Genomic DNA, 27757 nt, shown 5'->3' on the forward strand with positions numbered 1-27757 from the left:
TTTCTGTAGTAATGACATTCCAATAATAAAAGAAATGAATAAAATGTGGGATTTTAAATAAAAATTGTATATAGCCATTAAAATATCCTTATGAAAGAATATGAATGAGCCAGAAAATGTTCACAAGTAAGAAAAGAATGCACAAATTCTTTTCGGAAAGCAAAATTAGATTCATCTTTTGCTTGGAGTAGTTTTCTCTTGTTCAGTAGCTAAACTATGACTACAGAGTAGTCAGAATATGTAGGCATGTTGGCAAAGCCTGAAGAAACATGCAAACATGATGATATTATTCTTAGAAGTGGTGGGATTATGGAGGAAAGGTAGTTTCTTTTTCAAAATTGTCCTAATGAGATAGGCGTTATAGCAGAGAAATTAGCAGGAAGCTCTCTTGAGCCAGACCGTTTGGGTCCTGGTTCTGCCACTTATTGTATGGATGAGCACTGGCAAGGTTAAAACCTTTCGGTGCCTCAGTTTATTCATCTGTAAAATGGGGTGATATTCCCTCTCTTGGTTAGTTGTCGTGAGGTTTAATCAACGTGTGGAAATTCTTAGAACAGATAATCTCATTAGTACAGATGCATAGATGAAATGCACTGGACCCAAGTAAACAGCATTGTTTTTAGTTGCTTTTCTCTGTTATTGCTATAGAAATAACCATGATCTCATTGACTGGCAGGCAAAGTGACTGGGAAGACTTAGATTGGGTGTGGTCACTTTCATGGTCCCTTTGGTTAACTTTCCAAGTGTGTCCACATTGTAAAGATAAAGGACAACAAAGATAAAAGAATCTGAGTCTTCGCATAAGCAAACCTGAGCAGCCGGAAGTGGTTCCTTGATTCAGTTACCATTTATTGGGGGCCTACTGTGTCAGGCACTAGGCCAGAGCCTCTGCTCTCGCGGAGCTCAGTCTACTGGGGAGTCAGACATGTGACCAGACGTTCCTGATGGTTCTCAATGCCACTGCAACAGTCACCACACCAAGTGTGATAGGAGAGTTTGGGAAAGCTTTCAATGGAGCTGGGGCTCACGTGATAAGTAGGACACGTTTAGGTGACAGGAAAGGGGGAAGGGCATTCTGGGCAGTTGGAAGTAAAATAAGTACAAAAGAACAGAGGTGTGAAAGGTCATGGCGATTAAAGCTGCAGAGCTGGGGCAAAGCCAGGCTGAGCTCTGCTGTCCGTGCTGAAGCATTTGAACTCTTCTGTAGGCCGTGTTGTGGGTGGCGTTTAGGCACAGGTGCTTTGAAGCAGGGGAGTGACATCAGAGTTAATGCTGGAGTCTGGGGTTTAAGGGAGAACTATCACTGGTGGATTATATGGGTGATAAACCAGAATGCAGGGACTGGAAGCAGGGGAGGCTGAAGGAGTCTTTTGCAATAATCCAGGCAAACGATGACAAGGATTTGCACTTAAGGCAGTAGAACTGGCAACAGAGAGGAGAGGATGGAGTTGAGAAATCTTTCTGAAGTAGAACAAAAAGGATGTGGTGCCTGAAGAGACTTGAGTTGGAGGTGCAGAGCTAGGGGAAAAAGCGGAGTCAAGGACTTGGGTAGGGGAATTCCCTGGTGGTCCAGTGGTTAGGACTCCGTGCTCTCACTGCCAAGGTCCCCTGTTCAATCCCTGATTGGGGAATTAAGATCCCACAAGCCTCACAGCCAAAAATTTAAAAAATAAAAAATAAAAAGTACACATGAAAAGATAAGAATAATAAGTAAAAAGAAAAAAAGGACTTAGGTAGCAAACCTGGAAACGGGATGGGTGATGCTCTGAGGCACTTCTATGCTGTTGGAGTTCTCATCGAACTCCACATTTTTTTTTATGCTAATAGCACATGGTTGGGAAGACCAACACAAATTTTTAAATAATTTTTATAAAATACAAGGGAAATAATTTATTAATCACTGATGTTGAGACATCACTTAATATTATGCTTGTCCATACCAAGGATATAAGGATTTCAGTAACATACCTTTGCCTACTACCTCCCTAAATCCTTCTGTAAATTGTGAGATTTGAGGGACAGGAGAGAGGAGAAGTTGTTCCTTTTGAATCTCAAAATGATGTTAGACAAGAGAAGCCAGACACGAAAGAATACATAATATGCAATTACATTTAGATGAAAATTTACAATAGGCAAAACTAATTTATAGGGGCAGAAAGCAGATATCAGTGATTATCTGGGGCTGGGTGGGAGAGGGAGTGGCTGACTGCACAGGGGCATGAAAGAACTTTGAGGGGTGATGGAAATGTTCTATACCTTGATTGTGTTGGTGATTATGCCAGTGTATACATTTATCAATATGGGCTCATCAGATTTTCAGCAGGAGGGGTACTTGGGCAGGTGCACCACAAGAGGGCAACAGCAGCAGAGGATGCTGGCAGCCCTCAGGCCATCGACCAAGTACCAGCTCTTAGTGGGAACTTCCAAGCTGAGGCTAAGGGATGGGAATCCCCAAGGAATTGTTTGGTGATGACCAGCAAAACTGAGTGGAGAGAGGGGCGCCTAGAACCTTTTCAGGTAAAAATACCCCCTTCATTTTTGTTTTCTCCAAGAGCCATAATCATTCAGTAGGGAGGGGGCTTGAGGGGACTGTGTGTGGACAAAGAAGCCAAGTAACTTTAACTGGAATAAGGTCCCATCTTCTCAGCAGCAATTCCAAAATACAACTGGGAAAAAGCAACTGTAGGAAGAATTCTGTTATAGCTCAGTGAGGGCGTGGGAATAAGTTAGCAACACTATATAAAATTTAACTGTTCAACAAGGTTACTAAAAACAAAACAAAACAAAAAGCTGAAAAAAGACGTGTAGAACCAGTTTAGCCCCATCAGGAGGAACAGGTGTGGAGAACCTTCTTGAAAATATACCTTCCTCATTTTTCTTTCATATATTTAGATTAGGTATCAATACATAAAACTTATTTTTCTTTTATATATTAAATTCACGTCAGGTACATCAGCTCTTGATCAAAGCTGGGGGCATCCTGTTGGACTGTAGCTCTGAAAAGGCGTTTCTATAGCGTTATCCAAAGTAACGGTCCAAACATTCATTAAATACACATTTTTAGAGCACCCACTTCATGCCAGGTTCTGTGCTGGTGCTGAGGACAGAACCACGGACAAGGCAGACGTCAGCCCTGCCCTGTCTTGCAGTTTTCTAGAGCCTCTAGGGTTCACACAGCCCTGCATATTCTTTCTTCTTTTTCCTCCAAGTAGCCTGATTTTTCAGACTGAAATAACATACTTAGCAGTAGGCACTTGTCAAGTTTGTGGCTGTCCAGCATCTTTGGAATACTCGTCCTACATTTTCTCCAAGATACAATTCCTAACCTCCTGAAGGCAGAAGCCAGAACTAGGTTTCCCAGCCTTTCCCGAAGCCATGGCACAGGCAATGACCTAGGTGTGGCCAGTTGGTGCCCACGTGATTCCTTGATCGAGAAGAGAGCAACTGAAGGATGCAAGTTTCATGAAGAATCCGTTTTCAAGAGGGGATGAGGGTGGAAGAATCTAGCTTTTGATGAAATAAAATTTTTAAGGTGGGACAAGGAAAGTTTTAAGCATAAAATTGTCTGCCCCTTTGAGCCACTACCCCCTCCCCTTTAGTGTGCATTGTGTATCTGCCTTATACATTAACTAGATACCCTTAGAAGACATAGGAATGGCTACTCACTCCCCTCCACCCTCCCAAAAAAGCAATTTCCTCCTGGTGCCAGCAGGGTAATTCCTTGGAGATAACATTCCTTTCTCAATCCTGTAAGGGGTCACAATAGCCCACTACATGCCTTGTTGGAGTATGTAAACTGTCAGTATGTTACATTGATGTATAACCCTTTGTCTCAAAAACTTACATAACTGTATCTCGACCTCTAACAGGTGGAACAATCCTCAGAGCTTTCTGAAAGACTGTCTCCCAGGTTATAACCCTCAGGTTGCCTCCAATAAAATTTTCCATTTCTTTTTTTTAATTAATTAATTAATCTATTTATTAATTTATTTATTTAGGCTGCTCCGGGTCTTAGTTGTGGTATGCGGGCTCTTAGTGGCAGCATGCATGCGGGATCTAGTTCCCCGACCAGCGGTCGAACCCGGGCCCTCTGCATTGGGAGCGGGGAGTTTTACCCACTGGACCACCAGGGAAGTCCCTATGTCTTTCTTAGATTGACTACTGATTAAATTTTGGTGACACTTTCCATGGCAGCATTGATGACATTTTTGGCACTCAGTGTCCAGCAGTGTGAACTGTCTCTGCACAGCTGGCCCACAGAATGGTTTGTTTCTGGCGGTACCAGAGATACCGCGAGCTACCTAAGATTCACAATTGCGTATCTTTTTAAAGCTAGTTAAAGGGAGTTCTGCTCTTTGCAAAGAACTGTGACTAATACATATACTGAGCTCTTGTTCCATGCCAGACTCTAGGCTGGCACAATCCTCTGTTGCTTTACCTAAACTTCATAAAGATCATTTAAGGTACAAATTATTATACAGTTTACACCTGAAAAAATCCTGAGATTCAAAAGGACACAATTCATTCTACAAATATTTATTAAAGGCCTACTGTGTGCCAGCCACTGGGAATACAGTATTGAACAAAATATTTCCCCACAACTATAAAAAGAATGGCATATTGTATTTTAAATGTCCCCTTACCAAAATAAGAGGCACAGTACAGCAGCTGTCTGGAGAGAAAGACCTCCAGGCAGGCCTCGTTTTAAATATAGAAACCCCCTAAAAATAGCCACCCACGTTACAGACTCAACAGGTGATTGGCCGGAACAGAGGGGAGGGGAACCGAGGCCTCAGTGAAGGAGAAGGAAAGGACGGTGCCGTTGTCCCCAGCTTCTCTCACTGACATGGCTTTGCCTCTGAGGTCCTTGGGTCGCGGCTTGGCCAGTGCGGCCAAGGGAGACCACGGAGGGACAGGAGGTGAGTTGCAGCCAGGGCCTGACCCTGTGGCTTCCTGACCTTGTCCATCTGTCCCCCACTCCTGCCTCTGGGACGTTCCAGGGTCCTGGCGACGCCTCCCCCTCCCGCCCAGTCCGTCTCTCTCTCAGCCCTGCCTTTCCCCGCTGCAGCCCGCACCTGGCGCCTCCTGACCTTCGTGCTGGCGCTCCCGAGCGTGGCCCTCTGCACCCTCAACTCCTGGCTCCACTCGGGCCACCACGAGCGCCCAGAGTTCATCCCCTACCATCACCTCCGGATCCGCTCCAAGGTACACTGGCCCGCGCGGGCGCGAGCGAGGGGGTGCGGGGGACCCCCAGGCTGACGCCTCGCTCCCCCCTCCCTCTCTCCACAGCCCTACTCCTGGGGAGACGGCAACCACACTCTTTTCCACAATCCCCGTGTCAACCCTCTGCCCACGGGCTACGAAAAGCCTTGAGGCCTTGGACGATTCCCCCAGACGCAATAAAAGTGTGGAAGCCGTGTGTGGCCGTGGGCTCCATGGGGACCACGGGGCGGGGCGTCCATGGCTAGAGCTGGGCTTGTGCGCGAAGTGCAGTGGGCGCTCCACGTGCTCTTCCGGAGACCTTGACTTGGGAGGGACTCGAGGGAACAGCCTCGATGGACAGGTAGGAGATGGCCCCTCCCCTCTCACCTATTAATAATTAGGGCTCTAGGCTGTAAAGGGCTTTAATATACACTGACTTCTCACAGTAACTCTGGGAGCAAGGTCTAAATTTGGTTCCACCTTCTCCAGAGGAGGAATATGAGATTCTCAGAGATTAAATGACTTAAATTCAGGCAGCTCGTCGGAGGCCCGGTGGAGACTCAGGGCTGCAGATCCTGAGGTACCACTCTTTTCCTGACACACATTCAGGGCCTCTGTGATTTCCCGCTGTCTAGAGACAATTGTGATTTCAAACACAGGATCTACAGCCCTCTGTGTAGATCTTCATGACCTAATTCTGGATTTGGAATATTTTGGTCATTCGCTATGACCACCTTTAATGGGTCTTCTGTATTAGTTGGGGGAAATTAGATGTTCCCTTTCTGGAAGCCTGGTTCTCCTAGTTTTGGGGGACCCCATTCAAGGGGGATGTTGGTTCAGACAAGCTCTGGACATTTCATTCACCTCCTAGGACAGTCAGCTCACTTGCCATTACCAAGGAGCCTGACGCCTAAGCTGAAACCCATGACCAACACACAAACACACACACACACACACACACACACACACACACACACACACACACACACAACTTATTTTGCCCTCCTCTCCTGAAACTAGTCACGGCACCATTAAGAAAAGATGCTCACAGGCCCCAGTCACCTGAGAAAGAGAGAACATTTTCTGTACCCACAAGCAGCCCCTCCCCCCTTACTAGAACAGCATTCAGGTCCCTAGATTAGAGCTCTTTCATACAAGGAAACTGTGTTATAAACATCCTCATTTAATGTGACAGTTCTTATACATATGAGAATTCATGCTGGCATCATGCCCGCTTCTGTAAAAAGTGGGTCATCACTGAAGTCTGGTAGATATGTAAAAACATAAAAACCTTTCGATGCCTTGGGAAGATGGCTTAGCACCTGGCAAGTTGCTCAGGCCAGTCCAGATCTACACAGTCAGCCCATGGGGGTACAGCTAAATGGGAAAGTGGATTCTTAGGACAAAGGCTGATTGGGGGCCTCACCGCTGAGATACTCCCCATTGAATGTGACAGTGTCTTCAGAGTTGTCACCTATCATTTCTTTGTATTGACGTTTGAAGAAGCCACACTGTGAGGGGAAATAAATCAGAAAATCTGGATCAGAGGGCAGGGTAGGAAGTTGGGAGTAGGAAGAAGCTGAGACAGAAGAAGGAAGCCAAACTGACTTGTATTTGTGTGCCAGAACACTTATGTGAACAACAGCTATCACGTACTGAGTGTCTTCTCTATGCCCAGCTCAGTAGCCGTACACACCATCCACAGCAGAAAAGCAAAGATTCTGCATACCCTGGCCTCATGTCTGTCTCATTTCAGTCACTCTATGATGTAGGCATTATTTCATTTCGAAAATGTTGAAAGGGCCTCAGGGAAGTTGAGCAACTTGCCTGACATTATACAGCGAGTCAGAGCGAAAATGTGTACCTGGACCTGCCTGACTTCACTGTCTGAGTTCTCCCTGCTATACCCTCCTGTCTGTGGGAGGGCTGGGGTTGGGTGCTGGTGGTGTCAAGAGTGTGATGAAAGCACTCACCTTGTACAGTGTAGCTGTGATGAGAGCCAGCAGCAGCAGTCCTCCCACAGAGCTGCTCACAATGAGGGGGATGGGGTTATAGACCTCATACTCTTCTAGCACCATCTCTACCTGATTTGGGGATCAGAAAGTATCAGGCTGTTCCAGACTCCTCCCAGTTTCCCAATCTTTAACTCCCTCCCTTTCTTCATCAGTCTCTGCTCCAAGGGGTGAGATACAGAAGCATTCATGGGCTTAGGAACAGTTGCCTGCCTAGGGACCTCCATCCTTCCTCCCTCCAGGCTTGCAAGCCCCCCACCCAGCATCACAGATTTAGCATCAGGAGCTCTCTGATCAGCCTGGTCACTGCCTACCACACGGTCACTACCTGGGCTCTCAAAAATGCCTCCTGTCCTTGAAGCTGGGAATACATGGATCTGTTGAAAATGATTTCAGCCACAATCACGACACATGTCTTCTTCTGCAAAGTCTACAAAAAAGAAGGGGAGGGCTGGGAACTAGCTCTGGGGAGGGCTTGGGGTTAGAGAAACACCCTGGCTTGAGGTGGGCACAGACACATCAGGCCCCACCTGAGTCTGGGAAGGGACACACCTGGCTGGCCCAACCGAAGCTGAGGTTGCCCTTCAGAATAAAGTCAAGTTCCTCCTGGACGCCAAAGGAGGGGATATCACAGCAGAACCTCAGGCAGGCAGCAGTGGAGCAGTCCTGGGGACAGGAGAGGAGTGAAACTGAGGTGGGTCTTCACTTAAGGAGGAACCACAAGAGAAAATGAAATCTATCACATTTGGGGTGGGGAATAGATGGACAATCCCCATCCTACCCCTTTCTCTCTCTGCTTCAGTTTTCCCACCTTAAAATCTTCCAGTTCTAAACCTCTTTTCAAATTTGAGTAAATCACTCAGCTTCTCCAGTCCTTGGAGAGGCATGTAGTATATGGCCATGGGCACAGCTCTGGAGCCAAACCACCTGGGTTTGATTCCTGGTTCTGCCACTTACCAGCTGAATGACAGGGGTAAAAACCTCTGGATTTCCTTGTTGGCAAAAAGGTGTATAACAGTAACTATATCGGGACCTCCCTGGTGGCGCAATGGTTAAGAATCTGCCTGCCAGTGCAGGGGACACGGGTTCGAGCCCTGGTCCAGGAGGATCCCACATGCCGCGGAGCAGTTAAGCCCGTGCACCACAACTACTGAGCCAGCGCTCTAGAGCCTGCGAGCCACCACTACTGAGCCCAGGAGCCACAACTACTGAGCCCACGTGCCACAGCTACTGAAGCCAGCGAGCCTGGGGCCTGTGCTCCGCAACGTTAGAAGCCACCACAATGAGAAGCCCGTGCACTGCAACGAAGAGTAGCCCCCGCTCGCCGCAACTAGAGGGAGCCCGTGCGCAGCAACGAAGATCCAGCGCAGCCAAAAATAAATAAATTTACAATAGCTATATCACAGAGCTAATAGAGTGGTTAAATAAATGTAAATACATGTAAAGTACTTAAAACAAGGCCTGGCATATCGTAAGTATATATGACTGTAAGCTCTTATTGTAAATTTCAGTGTTTTCCCGTGGATAGAAGGGGAAATTCACACATGGAATTTGGAAGGGCAATGACACTGCCTGAACCCCCTCTCTAGTTCCCCTGAAAATTGGCACAGCAGCAGCAGCAGCAAACTCTGTCCCATGGCAATATTATAAGCTTCTGATCAACCCTAAAGCCTCTGGAATTCAGCCAGGTGGGTGGGGCTCCTTGTCCTGCTCCCAGCCTGGCCCCTTCCCCAACCTTTAGAACCCAGAGCAGCAGCCCTACACTTGCCTTTCCTGTGGCCTGCTCAGCCCTGGGCTCTTAAAAACCGTCCCAACAGTTTCTCACATCTCTGCTGTCCTCTGAGTTTTGTGAGAACCTGACCTTCTCTTCACCCTGTGTGGTGACAGCCCATATCCTGTTGGGCACAAGCTCCCCACTTCAGAGTGCTCAGAAAAGCCTCAGTCTTAATCTAGTAGCTTCAATTCAGCGTATTCGTGTTTAGCACAAAGGCTGGAACTGGCTTCATGTTAAAGGAAGCCTGCATCTTGGAGAGAGAGAAGAGGATACACAGTGGTGGCAAAGTATGTGTGTCCCACCAGCAGGTCAGTTCGTCAGAGAAGAACCAAGAATTGTGGGATATGGTGCTATGGTATAAATATATGGCTGGTCACAAGAATCGCCATGTGGGGAATCAGAGCGGCTAGCTTAGATACCCATCCTCAAAAGAGCAGGCTGGCCTGCAGGGCGAGGTACTAGGCTTGGAGGAAGCTCCAGGGAGCTCCCCACCACCAGGGTCTGCAGGCTGAACAAGGAAGGACAAGACTGGGACAGAGACTCAAGGAAGTAGATTGGAATTGAATCAGGGGCAGGGGCAGGGCTGTGGGAACTCACGAGCTACAGGCTGATAACTGTCCAATCAAAAGCATTTCTTTGTTAGAAGGAGAGCCAAAGGGAAACACAAGGACTTCTCATCCTATGAGGATGGGAGACCCAAAAGCTTGAGTGTCTGGCTATAAAAGGAGATAGAGCTCACTCACCCTGAGAAGCTGAGGCTGACACTCAGGTCCCCTTGCCCACAGTTCTTCTCAAAGGGGAGCTGCAGCAAAACAGTATATTCTCTTCCCATCCATGTCTTAATCCATCTCCAATCCCCTCATTAGGAGTACTCATCGACATTGAGTATTAGCACCCACCCTGCACCCAGCACCGTGCTAAACACTGGTAAGTAGGGCAATGAGGGAGGGGCAGTTAGAATATAAAGGGAAGATAAGAGAAGATCCTTGGCTTCAAGGAACAGAAAGCTTAGCTGAGGAGTCAAATCCAAATCACACTGGAACAACCATTCAACAAACATTATAGATTGTCCATGATGGAACAGGTTCTGGGTCAGGAAAGGTGGGAACTACAGGTGAATGAGACACGGTTCTTGCACTCAAGGAACCTTCAATACCAAAGGAGCCACAGAAGTAGACACAGATTGCTATGAGTCCAGTCACATGGTATTTGGCATGGTATCACCATGACACAACAAGAGGCCAGAGAAGAGGTGACAGATGCTGAATGTAGTGTTCAAAAGAGAGGGAGATCAGACTGGGGCTTTGGGGACTAGAGGAGATCTTTGAGGTGGAGAGAAGGCGATGTTTTCCAAATAAGAAATATGGCATGCAGGAAGGATGTAAAAATCAACTTCCAAACAATGTCTTAATCTGTTTATTATGTGCCCTTACTAGGAAAACTATGAGCAGTTCTAGGTACCTATGATCCCTTGACAGTGCCTCCTCTGAAAGAATAAGGGAATTGTAATGTGAAAATGGAAGGAAGGAAGGAAAGAAGGAAGGAGGGAAAGAAGGAAGGAAGGAAGGAAGGAAGGAGGGAAAGGAGGAAGGAAGAAAGACGACATGGATAGAAATGAGAAAAGTTGGGAAGGGTCTGCAGAATGAGAACCAGAGAGTTTATGTTGGGGTGAAGTGGATAACCAGCTGGGATGTGTGTAGGGATCCAAGCTGGGCAGGGCTGTGGTAACTGGGTGGAAGCATTTTAGATTTGAAGTGGTTGGTGGGAGCCACTGTAGGCTCTTAAGCACATGGAGACACAGTGAAAGTCAGCACACCCCTGAGACTTCATCGAAAGACTCACAGAGGCAGTGAAGCGGTCCTGTGAGCCCACAGCCAGCACAGGGCACAGGTTCTGAGATGAGGAGGTGGGCTCCCCAACCAGGAAGAAGTTGAGTCGCAGGATGATCGGGTTCCCCACGTCCTCCACACAGTCCTGAGGGAGAAGGGGCATTCAAGAAGCCGCTCTCCTCCTCCTTACTTGCTACTACTTGGGCTTCTCCTCCACTGCATCCATGCCCCGCTGTCCAGACAGCACCCCATCCACGCTGTGGAGCCAGGTTCCTCGGGCCCGACTTTCCCCTCTCCAGCTGCAGGCTCCCACCCTTCCCACCTCACTCAGCAGGGAGTGGAGATGCCAGAGGCTAGCCTTGGGCTCCTTCCTCCCTCTCCCTTTCCCAGAACCCAAAGTCCTCACTGGTAGAAGCAGCTTCATGGTGTCACAGTGCTCTCCCAGCCCTAGGGTTTTTCTTCGAGTCAAAGTCCAGTTCTTGGTCTCATTAGAAATGGCACGAGAAATCAGACCACCTGGGTCCAACGCCAGATCATACATGACAGAGCTTCGGACGTCACCTGAAGCAGAAGGGGGAATGGAAGACGGAAAGTGAGAGAAGCGCAAATGTTCTGTTTTCATTGTTTCATGCGATAAAGACTTGCTGAGCGCTTTCTGTGGGCCATGAACTGTACCAGGTGATGGGGATACACGTGGGGATGGTGGAGAATTATGGTCCCTGCCCTCATAAGCTCACAGCCTAGAAACAGAGACCAGCACATAGGACATAACATCACAGCGAGATCCATGCAAGGGTGAGGTCCTCAGTGGTACCCAAGAGGGCTTGTTAACTCAGGCTGGGGGTCAGAGATGCTTTCCTGGATGGACCTCGTCTGAGCTCCAACCTGGAGGATGAAAAGGAGTCAGGTGAAAAGCGGGGAGGAGAAAATCCCAGACTCTGGGAATAGTGGCTAAGACCAGAAGCGAGAGGGAGGTTGGCACATTAATTAAAAAGGAGTTCCCTGGAGGTCCAGTGGTTAGGACTCTGCACTTTCTCTGCCGAGGGCCTGGGTTCAATCCCTGATGGGGGAAGTGAGATCCCACAAGCCACATGGCCAGGCCAAAAAAGAAAAGAAGTGTATGGCGTAGGGGGGAAGGGGACAAGGTGAGGCTGGAAAGGCAGAGAGGGACCAAATCATGGGGTCATTGCGGGCAAAACTTCTGGTCTTTATAAATGCAAGAAAGGGGCGGTTGAGGGGTGTTAAACAGTGTTTAGGACCAATCGCTGTAGTTCCCTGTGGAGAGTGCAGGGGGCGCGCAAGAATAGCCGTGGGCACAGCTCAGAGTGGGTGGGAAGGCGAAGCCTGTCCTCGAGGAAGGCAGTGGAGAGAGCAGACCTCGGATGTGTCCTGGAGACAGAACCTAGAGGCCCGGGTGTGGGAAGAGGGAGGGAGGAGGACAGCTGGGTGGACATGGAGGTGAGATTTGGGTTCCTGGGCTCATTCTGTCCTGAGGATATAGGGCTGGGGGCCTCTCGGGGGCAGTGAGGGTCTGGGTCTACCAGGAGGAAACTCACCTAGCTGGTCCTGTGAGCTTTTGTGGATAGTGAGACAGCCTGTGGCGTCCCCAGCTTCCAGGGCGGTGGGCAGCTCTTCGCAGCACTGGTACACAGACTTTGTCACCTCCGGGGGTGTGAACCTCATAGCCACCTCCACGTTCAGCACCGGCAGGCTCCTGAGGGTGCATGGGGGGCTGAGGGCGGGCCTCTGGCCCCCAGAAGGAGAACAAGGGAGGGGGCAGCTTAGTGAATCAGACACAAGGGGCAGGCAAGGGGAGAGTAGGGGAGTTTTCACCTGAGCAGCAGCGCGTGCCCCTTGGCCCCGACGGCCAGGTCCACCAGTCCATCCTGGGTGAGGTCCTGACCCCCGCTCAGTGAATGCCCGAAATACTGGAGCCTGGGGGAGAGCTGGGAGCCTGCAATCCACTGGCCAGGGAAGGATAAAAGCAGTGCAAATCAAGGAAAGGGTATTGGAAAGGTTGGGGAAGAAAGATTTGGAAAGGACACTGAGTAGAGAAGTTGAAGAGCGGGGAGGAGGGAGAGCAAGCAAAGTGAGGACCCCACAGTCCACAGGCAGAGAGGAGAGCACTTTGGGTCCAATGAGGACCACGAAGGTGCAGGCCAATGACAAAATCAAAGCGTAATGATGGGAGCATAATAGATTCATTTATTCATCATTTACACGTTGATTCATAAATTACGTATGTTCATTCATAAATATTTGAGGAATGGAGTGCTTAGTGCTCTCACGGAGTTATCTTTACAAGAAGCCAATAGAATTTGCTCATCCTTTCATAGAAGGAAACCAGGGCTCACAGAGGCTAAATCGGTCACTTGACTGAGGCCATGCAGCTCACAGGGCTGGTCAGGCATTTGACCTGGGGCCTGTGATCTCTTAACTACTAAACTGCCCACACACTCTGAAGTCTGGAGGCAAAGGAGAGAAAAGAGAATTGTGCTTAGCTGGGCCTGGGGAAATTCAGGAAAGTAAACCACTGAAAGCAGGAAGGGAATGGTCACTGCCGAGGCCGGTGACAGGAGGCGGCATCAGGCGAATCTACGACAGCCGGGAGGAGGCAAACAGAAGAGGCTGAAGCAGAGGGGCCTCACCTGGCTGTGGGCGGGGCTGATGCCCAGTCCCGAGGTTCCGTGAAACAGGTAGACAGCACCCCGGTTCTCCTGCTCTCCCGGGGCCCCGATGGCCACGTCCGTCAGCCTGTCCCCGTTCACATCCCCCAGCACCGTCAGAGCTGCCCCAAAGCGGGCCCAGGGGTGGCCTGGCTCCCCTCGCAGGACAGCACCACACTGCCGCTTAGCCCTCTGCAGAACACAAACAGTGTCAGGTCCCACCCCAGGCGACCCCTCCACACCCAGATCCCACCCAGCCCGGGTCTCATCAGCCACTCACCCCCCGGGGAAAGGGGCACACGGACACCTGCCCGCCCCGGCTCTGCTCATAGTAATGGGGGGCCCCGATGAGGACCAGGTCGGAGCTGCCATCTCTGTCCACGTCCACGGAGCTGAGGGAGGCCCCGAAGTAGGAGCCGATCTGGAGGGCAGAGCGTGGAGTCATCCTGCCTACCCCTGCACCCGCGCTGGGCCAGGTCCCGCCTCTCCCCGGATACCGGCCCCTCCCTGCTGGGTCCCGCACTCCCTTCATCTCCCTCTCTGCCCCTGGAGACCCTCCTCCACACCCAACCTGGGTCCCTGTGACTTCAGCCTTCAGCCTCCATTGCCCGGACACCTGCATGAAGATGACAACCTTCCCGGTGTGCTGATGGCGGGGGGCCCCCAGGACCAGGCTGTGTACCCCCTTCCAAACGGCCAGCTCTGTGGAGTAACCTGAGGGGACCAGGCCTCAGCACAGAGGCTTCCACTCCCCACCCCCGGGCCCCTGCCCTTCCCAGGCAGCCCGTCTCCCGCCCGGCCCTCCGACCACAGCCTTGCCTCACCCAGGTAAGAGTCACTCATGTCCGCGTGCTCCTGAGACACGTGGATGAAGGTGGGGCTCCTATTTTCGGGGTACAGGAAGGCACCTCCAGACCAGCTGAAGCTCCCCACAGCCCCCAGAACTGGTCCATCCTGGGAGGAAAGGATTCCAGAGCAGGTGGGAAGAAGAAGAAGACAGCCTATTCAGAAGCAATGGCTGCCACTGACTCCGCCCATCATGTGGAATTCTCTTTGCTCTTCCCTGGCTCTCACCAGCAGCCTCCGTGTCCCTGATTCCTACATCTCTCAGTCCGTCCCCACTGCCGCCATCACGGTCACCCCAGCGCCTCTCACCCACTGCCCTTCCTGCCTCCTAGCTTGCTTTCCTCTGTTTCATCTACTGCCCCAGAGTTGGGTTTCTTCCAACCCAAACGTGCAGCCACCACCCTGCTGGCAAACCATGGAGGCTCACTGCCCGCAAGCTCCTGAGGGTGGCATTTAGGATCCTTCCCAATCGAGCCTGCGCAGTGACACTCTGTTCCAAAATACACCAAGCCTCTGGCCTGGACGCTCCTCTCTCCTCTTTCTGGGACGCAGCTCCTCTCTCTGGAAGAGTCAGCCTCTAAGTCAGCTCTGCGAGGTCTTCCTAGGCTCCCTCAGGAAGGGATTGGCATTTCCTCCTCTGAATGCTTATTGCCTTTGCAAACTTTTGCTTATGGCTAATTTAGGACATTAACAGTCGAAAGAAATGTGTAATGAATCCGTAAGAACCCGTGACCCAGCATCAGTGATTAACTCATGACAAACCTTGTTCCACGTCTACGTCCCCCTCAATTGCCCTCAAAGTTATTCGGAAGCAAATCTCTCTGGATATTTTGAACACACATCTACTTTCAGACAATTGTCTGTCTATATTGTCACTTCTTTGGTCTGCACGGGCTGGTCTTTCCCATCTCTCCCACCCTCTCTCCGCGCTGCCCCTAGCTCACTCTGCTCCAGCTGTGCTGGCCCTTCTATCTCTCTCGTACAGTAACCTTGTTCCTGACTCAGGACCTTTGCACTTGCTTTTTCCTCTACCTGGAGCAATCTCTCGCCATATTTTTCCAGGCCTCGCCCTTTCTCATCATTCAGCCTCAGCTGTTACTCCTTAGGCCTCCTCTGACACCTCTCTTTCTCTATCCCAATGCTTAGCACAACCTGAAAGTCTTTCGTTTGTTTGTCGTTTGTCACCGCCTCCCACTAGTTATGCGATCCAGGAGAGGAGGAACCTCTGCTATCCTGTTCTCTGTACCTACATACACTGCCTGTGTGTCTCTCCCGGACTAGATGGTGAGCTTGAGGACAGGGTCTGCGTTCTTGTTTATTCTGGTTCCCAGCTCCCAACACAGGGCTGGTGCCTGATACTCGTTAATCGAGCACACACTCCACTCACCGTCGTGAGGACGGAACTGAAGCCTTCTTGAGACATCTCATGCTGGAAGGAGCGACTTGTCTTTGACAGCGTTCCTGTGAGCAAACAGGTCAATCGGGCTCCCGGAGACCTTGAGACCATGAAGATTCAGAGCAGAAAGAGGAGAATGTGGTCTGGGGCTTGGGTTCTGGGGAACAATTTGGGGTGAGCTATGAGCCGGGATGAACCTTCAGGACTGAGGGGCACAACTCGCGACTCTTTCAATTCCGAGACCCAAGGTCATGCCCCATTTACCCTCGACTGCAAAGATGTCCTGCAGCTGCTTCTGGGTGTTGCTGAGTGCTGCAAAGTTGTCCACCTTGAACACATGGTCCTCCGAAGGCACTGAGCCAATGATGTTCAGCTCCTGCCTTGTAGTGGGATCCTGGAAAGCATCTCCCACCTGTGGCAGAGAGGCAGCCGAGGAGGAGGAGCCAGCCAGCCCTTCTGCCTGGGGGAGGTGCAGGCTGAGTCTGGGGGAGCCATGAGGAAGGGGACGCACCCCAACGGCATAGCGGACGATGCGGGCTCTGTCTGCCTGGGGGATGACGTCGCTGTATTTCAGGGGGTCTTGGAAGTTTTATGGGCCCCATTCTTACTGTGAAATAGTTCTTTCCTATCGAGGAAGAAAAGGGGGGTGATTCTACTGAGATTCTGGGAAGAAATCATTTGCAGCACTAGAAGCTCCTCTGGAAAGACTGGGGAGTCCTGGCGCCCTGAGACTCAGGTATGTTAAGACGTGGATACATACTGACAATCATTAGTGAGACTGAGAACAAAGGTACTCATATTCCTTGTTCCTAAAGTTCCATCCACTACAGAACCTCATTCCCAGGAGGCAACAAGGCAAGTTACTTCACCTCTCTGCGCCTTTGCTTCTCTCCATGCAAGATGAGAGCAATAATTGTACCATAGCTGGTCTCCAAAGATGGCCCCCAGTGAACCACACCCGGTTCCTTTCCCGTATTGAGCCTGGCCTGTGACTCCCTTTAATCAGCAGCATGCAACAGAACTGACCCTGTGCCAGTTATGGGCCTAAGAAACCTTGGTAGCTTTTGCACTTTGCGGAGCCCTGAGCCGCCATGAGAGAAGTCTAGCCAACCTGTTAGAGGCACCCCGTGCAGCGGCCACATGAAGAGAGAGGCCCAGCCTCCCCAGCTAAGCCCAGCCTTCCAGCCAATCCTGCCAAGGCAGCAACCACGTGGATGAAGCTCTCATAGTCCAGCCTCAGGTGCCACGTGGCCACAGCCACGTGAGAGACCCCACCTGAGAAGAGCTGAGCCCCAGGATCATGAAAAGGAGTAACAAAAGGGGCGTTGTTTAAGCCACTAAACTTGGGAGCGGTTTGTCAGGCAGCAATAAATAACTGAGACAAATAGTATCAGGTTATCCTGAGGGTCAAATGAGGTGAAGCTTTTCCAACAGTGACTGGCCTACAGGTAAGCATTAATTCTATGGTAGCTATTACAAATGATTAAAAATGTAACATATATGTTCATGCAGTTCTACAAACTCAGAATAAACACACACAAACACACACACACACACACACACACATATGCACCAAATAACATACACACACCAGATATAATACTGAAGCAGCCTAAATGTCCCATGTTAGGGAAGGGGTTTAGCAAATCATGACCCAGCCCCTTGGTGGAAAAGTACACAGCCATTTCAAAGGAAAACAAAAGCTGTAGAGAAGCGTGGAACAGGTTTATGGAACAGATGGAAAAAAATGGCAGGATGAAGATAGTTTCTGCCCTGATTGTGACTATATAAAATATGTCTAAATAAAGACAAGGATGGAAATGACACTGTGCTTTTTGAGAGTAGGATTTATTTATTCATTTGTACTTATTCTTTCTTGTTGCCAAAATACTGCAAGATGGTTGGCTAGAGGAACTGTAGGTAATATTTCTTTTTTTTTTTTTTTCCAAAACTTTCCTTAATGTTGTTGCCTTTTTGTCTTTTTTGTAATGAAACTTCTAAAAGAAAAAAAAAAAAAAACACAGCAACAACCCAGTCAGTGGCAGAGCTGGGCTTGGCTCTAGGGAGCAGGGAGGTGATGGGAGAGGATGGATTTTGATGAGAACTACACCATCGCCCACGGCTGGGAGGAGCTTTAGGGACTGGGAGAGATGCCTCTCCTGTGTGACTTTCAACTCAAGAGACAGAGGCTTTCTTCCTGGTTGTCCAGTCCCAACAGGTCAGTGTTCAAGGCAGAAAAGCCACCCAAAAGTAAAGAGAGTGCCTTTGGAGAGATCATCCCTTTTTCAATATTTCTCCAGCACCATCCCCAGGGCAGTGCCCAAGGGTGTGCAGGAAGTCAAGGATCCCAGACATTCTACCCAGTTTTTTCCCATGGGAACCACACATTCCACTGTGGTCCCACGACCTAAGCCATTTTCTTCCCGGACCACCTAGCCCCCAGTTCTGGGCAGGCACATGGTACATAGAGACTTGAGTGGATGAGGGATGAGAGGATGAAGGGATGAAGGGAGCTGAGTGGGGAGAAAGGCACAAAGAAGACACTTGGAAATAATTCCTGAGTCCCTTCCAGGGAGGTAAAGAGGAGCTGCACCATTTTTTGGATAAAATCCCCAACCATTTATCTCGCACTTCTTGTGCGGAAACACCTCACCCATGTTATCTCGCTTAATCCTTCTAACCAAGTTGTGAGTTTTTCCTCATTGGACAGTTTCCTGAGACTTAGAAAGAGTCAGTAACTCCAAGGGTGGCCCAGGTAGCTAGCGGAGAGCCAGGATGGGAACCGAGAAGCAAAGCCCAGGTGGGCTCAGGGTCCAGCCAAGCCAAAGCCAGGCAAAGGGGAAACACGCTGCAGAGGAGTCCCGCCTTAGATCAGGGGATGGCAATGAGCGATGGGACCAGAAACACTCCAGGGAGGACTCTGCCTGCAGCCCCCTCGCTCCCCTGTGAGCCCCTTTCCCCAGAGCCTCCCTCAGCCTCTAAGAAGGGCTGTGCAGACCCAGCAGTAGGTAGCAGTGAGGTAGCAGCTCATTCACAGGCAGCATGGGGCAGAGCTTACACCACTGTCTGGGTGCCTGTGGCTGTGAACGTCAGGCCACTCAGTTGGACGATGGGATCCACCAGGCTCTGAGGGCTCCGGCTGGTCTGAAATTGGCTGAAGGTGAAGTGGGTCTTCAGAAGGTTTGAGTATTGCATCAGCAAGAACTGTGAAGGCCAAGAAGAGGGCCCTGGGGCTCAGGAGTTGTTTTTTAGGAAGTTTTTTATTTTGGAATAATTTTGTATTTACAAACCATGCTCCATGTGATTTTGAGGCCCGACAAATATATACTGAGACCCAGAAAAAAATAAATGGTCCCAAAAGAAACCTGGAAAATCAAAACCAAATAATGTTTCTTTCATAGTTTACAAAGAATAGCCTTGCCAACCACAATATTTGTTAAACTTAGATTTTTTAAAAAAATTTATAATACATGAAATCAATTTGTAGGTTATATTTCCTTGCTTCTCAAGAATTTGTATATATATATATACACACACACACACACACACACACACACACACACACACACACACTGGTTACTGGGAAATAAAACAATAAGATAAAGAAATTGTGAGTTACATGGAAAACATAATAAAGAAATCATCATTTGGCCAAGTTACCTTCAGTCAAATATCACAGTAAGTTGATTTGATAATCCTTTCAATGTATTTAAACAGCAAAAACATTGTATTTCCTGTGGCATGCGGGGACATAGTACATGTGATGGGGGTACCTCCTCAGATTAGGACTCAAATCGGCCCTGCACTGGGACCATACCTTGACCTTGGACCCTGGCCTCCTCATGGCACACGTCCACTGAGCCAGCCCCCAGCGATGCCAGGCCCCCTCCCAGGTTGGCCTTCCCAGAGGTAGACCCTCCCTGATCCCAGTCCCCAGGCCTCGGGGGCCCAGCCTTCACCAGTGTGTGGGTGCCCTTGAACTGGTCCATCACAGCTCTGACAAAGTTCTTCATCCGTTTAAAGTCATTTCGGTCAATGCTGCCAGAGCCGTCAATCAGGAAGACAACGTCTATCTCTTGATGTGGACACTCTGCAGAGAGGGAGGGAGGAATCAGAAATGCATGGGCAGGTCCCAGCCACTTCCTGGGACCCAGAAACCCTTTCTGCTCCACAGAGCCAGGGGGCCGTCCTTGGCGTAGGGATGCCAAGGCCCCCTGGCCCACCCAGTTTCTGACACCCTCCAATGAGGAGGTCCAAATCTGTTGGCCAAGCCTCTTCTCCCTTCAGCAGAATCCCTGTTGCTCCCCTCCCTCCACAAGGCCTACAAAAGGGGAGGAAGAAGTAGAGGGTGGGGCCCGGGTGGGTTCCTAACTCATTTAGTCAACGAATATTTATTGAATACACCACCAGGGATACTGTGGGGCTCAGTGGAAGGCAATTTAGCGAAGCGGTTCAGAATGTGCATCCTGGAACCAGCATGCCTGGGCTCGAATCCCACCTCTTCCCACCTCTTAGTGGTGAATGCAGGCAAGTTACATAACTTCACTGGGCTTCAGTTTTCCCCATCTGTAAAATGGGTGATAGTAGTGCCTACCACATGGGATTATTGCAAAGATAAAAAGAATGAATATGTACATAAAGTACTTAAGACAGGGCCTGGCACCCCATGAGGGGTAACTGTTATCACCATCATCACCACATGCCAGGCATTGTTCTAGGCCCAAGGACACACCTGCAGCGGATGCTAAGGTGTGCCACCAAGACCTGCCCCCCACCAGGATGGAGGCGCTCATTCCCAGCTGCAGGAAGTTGGCTGTTGATGGCTTCCAGCAGAGTTCCTCCCTAAGTGTCACCCCACTCAAAAGGGAGGTGCCTTGCCCAAGGTCACCTCCTGCTCCTGCGGGCAACCCATATCCGGCCATGCTCTGAGCTCTCTGTGGGGCAGCTGAGGCCTCTCACAGTGTACCCTCTCCGTCTGCCAAGTCCTGCTCCCCTCACACTCTCATAAGGATTGCTCCCGAGAACATTCCTAGGTGAGCCTCTAAGTCTATCTCTGGGGAAACCTGATTGAAGACCATAGCTTTAAAAAAGATCTCGTGGGCTTCCCTGGTGGCACAGTGGTTGAGAGTCCATCTGCCGATGCAGGGGACACAGATTCGTGCCCCGGTCCGGGAAGATCCCACATGCCGCGGAGTGGCTGGGCCCGTGAGCCATGGCCGCTGAGCCTGCGCGTCCAGAGCCTGTGCTCTGCAACGGGAGAGGCCACAGAAGTGAGAGGCCAGCATACGGCAAAAAACAAAAAACAAAACAAAAAGATCTCGTCCCTGCCCTTGTGGAGTCCACACCGTAATGGAAAGACACATCATACGTAAATGAACAAATAAAACATTTCAGGTTGTCCCCAGACTTACATAGGGGCTTGTGGCCTGCGTGCAAAACCCGGTTGATGCCTCCACCAGCACCCCACATCCTGTGTTGGTCCCAGGGTGCTGGGAGATCAGACCACCACAGCTATGAGGTGTGATGCTGAGCTGTGGTACCCTGCCTCAGGGCACTGAAGCAGAATGTCTTCTCGCATCTCCTCACTCCTCACCCATCCCACCTACTCAACCAACATCACCAGTGCCCAGAAGAAATGGAAGATCACTTCCCTCCCTGCTTCCTTGAAGACCAGGAAATCCAGCCACCGACACAGCAGGCCAAGAAGCCCTCAGGTGCTCCCCTTCTCACCCTTGATCTGTCCCCGACAGCTGGGTAGCTGGTGTTCCCTGCCACCACGTCTTGTACTTGGGCCCACATTTTTAGCTGCATCACAAAACCACCCCCACATGCTCTCTCAGACTAGGCCTGGGGCCAGCGCCCTCGCAATGTTACTTCTGTTTCTTGCTTCTTTTATTGCATCCACTGGGCTTCCCATAGCAGGCAGCTGGCTGTAGCTGAATGGCCTTCTGAAAAAGAACTGAGCCAATCAGGCAAGGTTGGCTCAAGCTCTGGGCTCTGCCACTTCCTAAAGTGGAAACTCACCTCTCTGAGCCTCAGTTTTCTCTGTCAAATGGGGATCATCCTGGCCTCCTCAAGGATCTTGAGAGGATGCTATAAGGTGATGCACACCCGGAACCCAGTACCCAGTACTGCCTGGCACACAGTCTTGCCAAATCTATTCAAACCTGCCTCGTCTGGACCAGTTTTACACATCTGTGTCCCATTTTCTTCAAGCATCCCACCTCATGAGCCCCAGAAACATCTAGGAAAAGACATTTACCATCTAGTAAATGTCTGGCTGCACAGACATCCCAGGTGGGGCCTGGTACCCACAAGAGTCTTTTCCACTCTCTCTGTCCCCTCTATAGACTCTGCTCTCACAATTTGGTCTGGGGGCTCTTTCTGCTGCTGTTTCGCTTTCTGCTAAAAGCCCACCAAGGCTGGCGTCATGGTTTCTCTGGTTCACATCATGCCTTGAGTGGTCCCTGGATCTCATTTGGGGCCCACTATTCCCTCTGATGCCACAGATGGGGCAGTTTATCTGTATCTTCCTCCTAGACGGAACACGTGGTCTTCAGCTAGAAAATCAGTCATAATGGCGATCACATACATGTGCCAGAAAGGAGTCGAAGCACTTTATGTGTATTAAATTTTTTAATCCTAACAGCCACCTTGATTATTAAGCTCCATTTTACCAATGAGGAAACTAAGGCCCAGGGAAAGAAGCCACTTGCCCAAGGACACAGAAGATGAACTTGTAAAGACAGACTCTCAGAGAGAAGCCACGGCAGGGCCCCCAGTCACCATTCTCTGTGGATGACATCAGTGCTGCAAAACTGTGCCTCACACTCCCCATGGCTGGGTCAGTTGCTCCCCTTGGAAGGGGAGGAGTGAGTCTGGGGGGGGTCCTGGCAGTTCAGCAGTGAATGACCCAGGACTGCTTCCCTCTTGGATTCTTGGATCTATCGTCCTCACCACACATTTTCATCCCCCCCCGCCCAAGGCCCTTCCTCTGGAAACCAGGAGGCATCCCTGCACCTGTTGGCAAATGTAGGGCCCTCATGCCTCCTGCAAGAGCTGGACTCCCTCCTGCCCCATCAGAGCCATTACCGCTTGGCCGGCTTAGGGCTCCTGCCATGAGCTACCCCTCCTGCCAGGCCAGCCCATGCCCCCAGCCCCTCCTGTGCTTGCTGAGGCCTCTGGGAAGGGACCTGCACACAGGAGGCCCAAGAGGCCGAGACCCAGGCTTCATGCTCTGCACGCATGAGCAGTGCCAGCACGTGCTCCATGTGGAACTGCTGTCTCTAGGGGACCTTAGGGTGGCGGGGACTGTCCAGGTGATCTGCAGGTGGGAGCCCAGCAGGTGGCAAGCGCCTTTTGCATACATGTTCTCCCCACAGGCTCTGTGCATGGTCGGGCCACAGGCCTGGGGACAGAGGCCTGTGTGGGCGAGGGGGCCCCCAGAACGCTTCCCCTCCTTCTCACCCAGCCTCAGCCTCCTCTGGCCCCTGTTCCTCCCTTGAGACCCTCCTGGGACCCAGAAACACTCACCAGCAGCCAGGAGAGGTCGGTGGAGGCCACCAGGGACAGGCCCAAGGACGTGTTCACGGCCTCTGGGGGTGCTGAGAGGACAGACACACAGGGTCACACTCAAGGGCACACCCTCGTTTGGGGCGACAGTCCGAGCTGGAGGCTGAGGAGGGGGCGGTCTGGTGTAGGAGGGTTGAAGGCCCTGATTCCTGGGGCGAGTCACTCACTATTCAGCAAGATGGGCCGACACAAGCCGGTGGCAGCCAGGCAGTCGTACAAACGTCCTGTTTTGTTGACTGCGACCACCTCCAGGGGGGCTCCCACCACGAGTCCGGAGGCACAACCAGGACAGACAGGGGTTGGGGCACAAGGCGCTTCGGGTGAAGAAGTGCCACGGGGAAGTGAGACTTCATGAGGGGAGCTCTTGGCTTCGGCCACGTGTGAGGCTATTAAAAATCAGGGCCCCCCCCAAAAAAAAACAAAAAAAAAAACAAAAAAAAAAATTCAGGGCCCGAGTCTAACCCACGTATGTTGAAAGGCCGCGCTGGGCTTTTTGTTTATTTGTTTGTGTATGTGTGTGTGTATACATAAATATATGTGTGTTTGTGTATGCAAATGGTTTGTGTGTGTGTGTGTGTGTGTATTTTAACATTCACCCAAAATAATACTATTCAGAACAAAAACAGCATTTCCCAGCCACAGTTCAGTGCGATTTGTTTCCTAGGAGCCGTCATTCGGAGTCACCCAAGAAATAGGTCGCCTCAAATAGAAAAAACGGAAAAATGTCCCGAAGCCATAAGCTTTTGAAACCAAATAGATAATTCTGTAATTAATTGGACAATTTAAATATAAGATAAACAATTTAAATTGGACCATTTTAAGCAGCTGTATCAGAAGTCACATCTATGTCTGCAGTCATATAAATGCACCCATTTATTTGCAAAATTCCTTGAGAGGAAAGAATTTTTTAATTTGGAAAAATGTTCTCACTACCAACAACCTCGCTACTCAGATGAGGAAACTAGACAAATACTAGTGTACTTTAACTAATTAGCCAAGCAAGTCTTGTTAAATTGTCATTTAACAAGATTCCTTCTAGAGAGTCATTTCTTTATGGAAACCTGAAATCCCTGTTTGTCTAAGGCTTGAGGATGAAACTGAATCAGATGCTGGAGATGCAGCCTTTTGGGACCTGCTGGCACAAATGTGTGAATCAACTTTTAGTCTTAGACTATTGATCTGCATGTCTTTCTTCACCCTCCAATTCCTTAGACGTGGGCTCAGTCTTCCCGTATTTGGGTAACAACTCAGCAGAAATGAGGAAAAACAGTAACTTTGTAGCAATTAGAATATCATCCAATATATATTATTTACTTTACTGTAAATACTGGTGAACAGCAGTCAATCAAGAGTTTTATATTCATTTTTTTAAAAAAATAGGGCCCCAACACAAATTGGTGGTGATGGTAAGTGGGACAGAGGCTCTCTTTGGATTTGTTCAGTGTTGTGTGATCGGGAGAGTCCCAAGGGAACCCACGCGAGAGGGGGCTGGAGAGGTTCTACATCTTGATGTAGGTGGTGTTTACCTGGGTACACACATATGAAAAATTCATTGAGTTGGATTTGGGATTTGTGCATTTCAGTCTCTGTGTTATATTTCAACACAAACAAACAAAGAAAAAAAAAACTCTGGCTCCTGGCACTTGCTTCCACATCCCCAGCCTGCCAGCAGGGTGAGGAAGGAGGAGGGATGTACATTTAGAACTCAGTGGCCTCTGTGTGCTCCCTCTTGGCCACGTGAACTGTCCTGTGCTCTCAGGCTCTTTGCCAATGCCACCTCCTCTGTGAAGTCCTCCTGGAATTCCCTCCTGGGTTTGAGGTCTCCCTTCTTCTGCCTCCCAGACTTTGGTTATTCTTGCATCACACTGTGACTTCAACTCCTTGGGTCCCTGTCTCTGGGACCCAAGAATGTGCACTTCTGGAGGGAGGGCAGGTACATAATTTGCTGGTCCCAGTGCAAAATAAAAATGCGGGGTCTCTTGTCATTGGAAAAAAGTGTTTCCCCCTTTCTTCTGCAGTGCCTCCCTCTCTGCCTGTCCTGGTGTTTCCTATTTGCTATTTGGTGTCACACTCCTTCATGCACGGGGATCCTCACAGGGCCAGCACAGACTCTTAAGGACTGGGCAGGCTGGGCACGGCTGACCCTGTCCTTGCCCAGCTCATGCCAGGGGTCAGTAGTCAGTGGTGTCATGTACAGGCTCCTCGCCCATGCTGCCCTTCCTCCAGGGAACCTCCTGGGCTGCCACATGCAGCCACCTCCCTGCAGGCCAAGGGGGTGGAGCTGGGGAAGTGGACGGAGCCTACCTAGATCTGCCAAACTGGACCACGCTCTGCCCAAAGCTGGCTCCATCCTCTTGGAAGACCATGGGCTCCTCCACATCCAAATTGAATCCATGATAAGAAGCCAGGACTGAGGAATTTGGGAAGGGGAGGTGAAAGGGACAGTCAGAGAAGCCCCTTCTCCTCTGAACCCCTGACTTCTTGGGATCTTGATACCCACCCTGCATAGCCTTGGTTCCCCATCTGCCCGGGAGAAGGGCATTCTTTCCTTCTTTGTTTCCTGGTTGCCTTCTGTGTGGCTCCCATCTCTTACCCTCCATCAAAAATAGTCAAATCACAATGCAACGGGCAACAATCCAGAGAAATGCCCCGTCATGGGCACTTCAAATACATCCACAATCTGAAATTAGGCCAGTCACCTCCTGATAGCTTAGATCAGGAATGTCCTTTAAAGATAAAGTGACCGTACATTTACTGTCTAAACTGGGACGTTCTGAGAGTGGAAGGGGCACCATTAATAATTACACCAGGGATATTGGGACTGCCCCCAGGTCATCCACTTAAAAACTGTCGTGCCCCATCTTCTCGTTATGCAGAGACCCTGAGATCCAGATTGGGGAACAGACTTAGAATTCTGAGATTAATTATTTGTCATTATGTGTTCTCCATGTCCCCGTCCCTGGTGCCAGGCTCTAGGAGGGCAAGGACTACTACATCTCTCTTGTCTTGGTGCCTGGGACAGTGCCTGGCCCTTAGCAGGGGACATGTATTTGCTGACTGACCCAGAACTGCACAGCAAGTCACTGGCACAGCCAGGAGTCCAATTCACTCTCACCAACCTTGACTCATCGACGTCCCCCTTCCCAAAGGCTAAGCTAGAAAGCCTCAGGGAAGACCCCCTACATTTCAAGGGCTTTTTCCAACCCCCCCCCCCCGCCCCGCATTTGTCAACCCCAAACACAATCCATTGCTTGGAACTGGGATGTTCAGAATCATTAATTGGTGTCAGGAGTGGGGTATGCTAGAAAGGCCCTGGCTCATGGTAACAGGTGGTTTAAGAAGAAAAAGGTAAAAGGGCAGGGAAAGACAAACCCTTGATCCCTGGATGGCATTCATCCTATGAAACTACAACTATGCTGCAATCTGTTACTAAAGGTAAAATTTACTAAATAAAGTTTAGAAATAATAGTAGCCCGACTCCCAGGGAGTTGGCTCTTGGATCTATAAGGAAATGCAAAATAATAAGCATGCTAAACATACAGCCCCTTGATGATTATTATCCATAATAGCTAAAATGAAATTAAAAGAAAGTGTGGGTTGGGCCTTGATGCTAAACCAACCTCAGATTTAGGTGAGTCTGAGCTATGGCCACTAGCCTCAAAGACATACCTCAAGGAAAAAATTGTGCAGGATGTTAAGAACAACAGGCCCGGGGAATTCCCTGGAGGTCCAGTAGTTAAAATTCCGTGCGTTCACAGCAGGGGGCGCAGGGTCGATCCCTGGTTGGGGAAATAAGATCCCATCTGTATCTCCCAGGCCATTGCTAAATGGGTGGTAATATTTCAGACTGCTGGATTCGTCGTCAAAAACTCTGATCTGTCCATTATGCTAGAGAACCCCTGGTCCCTTTCCCTGTCTCTGGTTAACAACACAAGTTTGGAGAACTTTGCCTCCAGGCTTTATGCAAAGAAAGGGACACAAAACAAGGGTCATAAAAAATTAAAAATTGAATTAAAAATAAAAGGAATAAAACTGCCTGTATTGTCTACATACCCCTAACATTTTGTTGGCCTTCATGACAGTCACATTTCCAGTTCTGAGCCATAGATTCAAATGGAAATTATCAGGAGGCATTCATGATTCAAAATTAGCTCCCTTTACTAGATTCCTACTTCCCTGGTTATGCATAAATGCAAATGAGGAACCTCTCCTTAACTACTGAAAATATTACAGAATCTGCTGCAGTAGCAATAGCTGCCCAACAAAAATTCTTATACTTTCTGGCCAAAGTTGTGGAGGGTTTTTTCCCCAAAGTTGTTCTTGGTAATAGGATAGCCCTTGATTACCTTTTAGCTGAGGAATGAAGTATGTGTTCCATGGCCAACACCACCTGTTGCACCTGGATTGACACTTCTGGGAACGTTGACACCCAATTACATAAGATCACTGAGCAAGCCACT

General features: G+C 49.8%; 2 protein-coding genes across 2 annotated transcripts; one reads left to right on the forward strand and one right to left on the reverse strand.

The window, feature by feature from the left end:
- The first annotated feature begins 4769 nt into the window (after positions 1 to 4769).
- Positions 4770 to 5419, forward strand: COX6A2 (cytochrome c oxidase subunit 6A2). Its single transcript, XM_082670940.1, has 3 exons — positions 4770 to 4919; positions 5069 to 5205; positions 5290 to 5419. Exons 1-3 carry the CDS (start codon positions 4847 to 4849, stop codon positions 5371 to 5373), a joined length of 294 nt encoding a protein of 97 aa, XP_082527066.1. The 5' UTR covers positions 4770 to 4846; the 3' UTR covers positions 5374 to 5419.
- A 1180-nt stretch (positions 5420 to 6599) lies between these two features.
- On the reverse strand, positions 6600 to 26426 carry ITGAD (integrin subunit alpha D; the record flags this gene model as incomplete). The annotated part of the gene is given in 26 exon segments (XM_082669874.1): positions 6600 to 6713; positions 7176 to 7286; positions 7543 to 7644; positions 7767 to 7880; positions 9448 to 9496; positions 9732 to 9790; positions 10831 to 10962; positions 11224 to 11378; positions 12374 to 12531; positions 12651 to 12781; positions 13466 to 13675; positions 13764 to 13904; positions 14055 to 14197; positions 14308 to 14437; positions 15717 to 15790; positions 15990 to 16137; positions 16237 to 16313; positions 16316 to 16350; positions 18784 to 18929; positions 19685 to 19815; positions 20458 to 20567; positions 23021 to 23133; positions 23259 to 23329; positions 23465 to 23568; positions 25602 to 25707; positions 26417 to 26426. Coding segments are annotated over 26 exon segments (2874 nt in total).
- Positions 26427 to 27757: the final 1331 nt, after the last annotated feature.

This window comes from Grampus griseus, assembly GCF_964374135.1.
Source record: "Grampus griseus genome assembly, chromosome: 14".
Classification (NCBI taxonomy): Eukaryota; Metazoa; Chordata; class Mammalia; order Artiodactyla; family Delphinidae; genus Grampus; species Grampus griseus.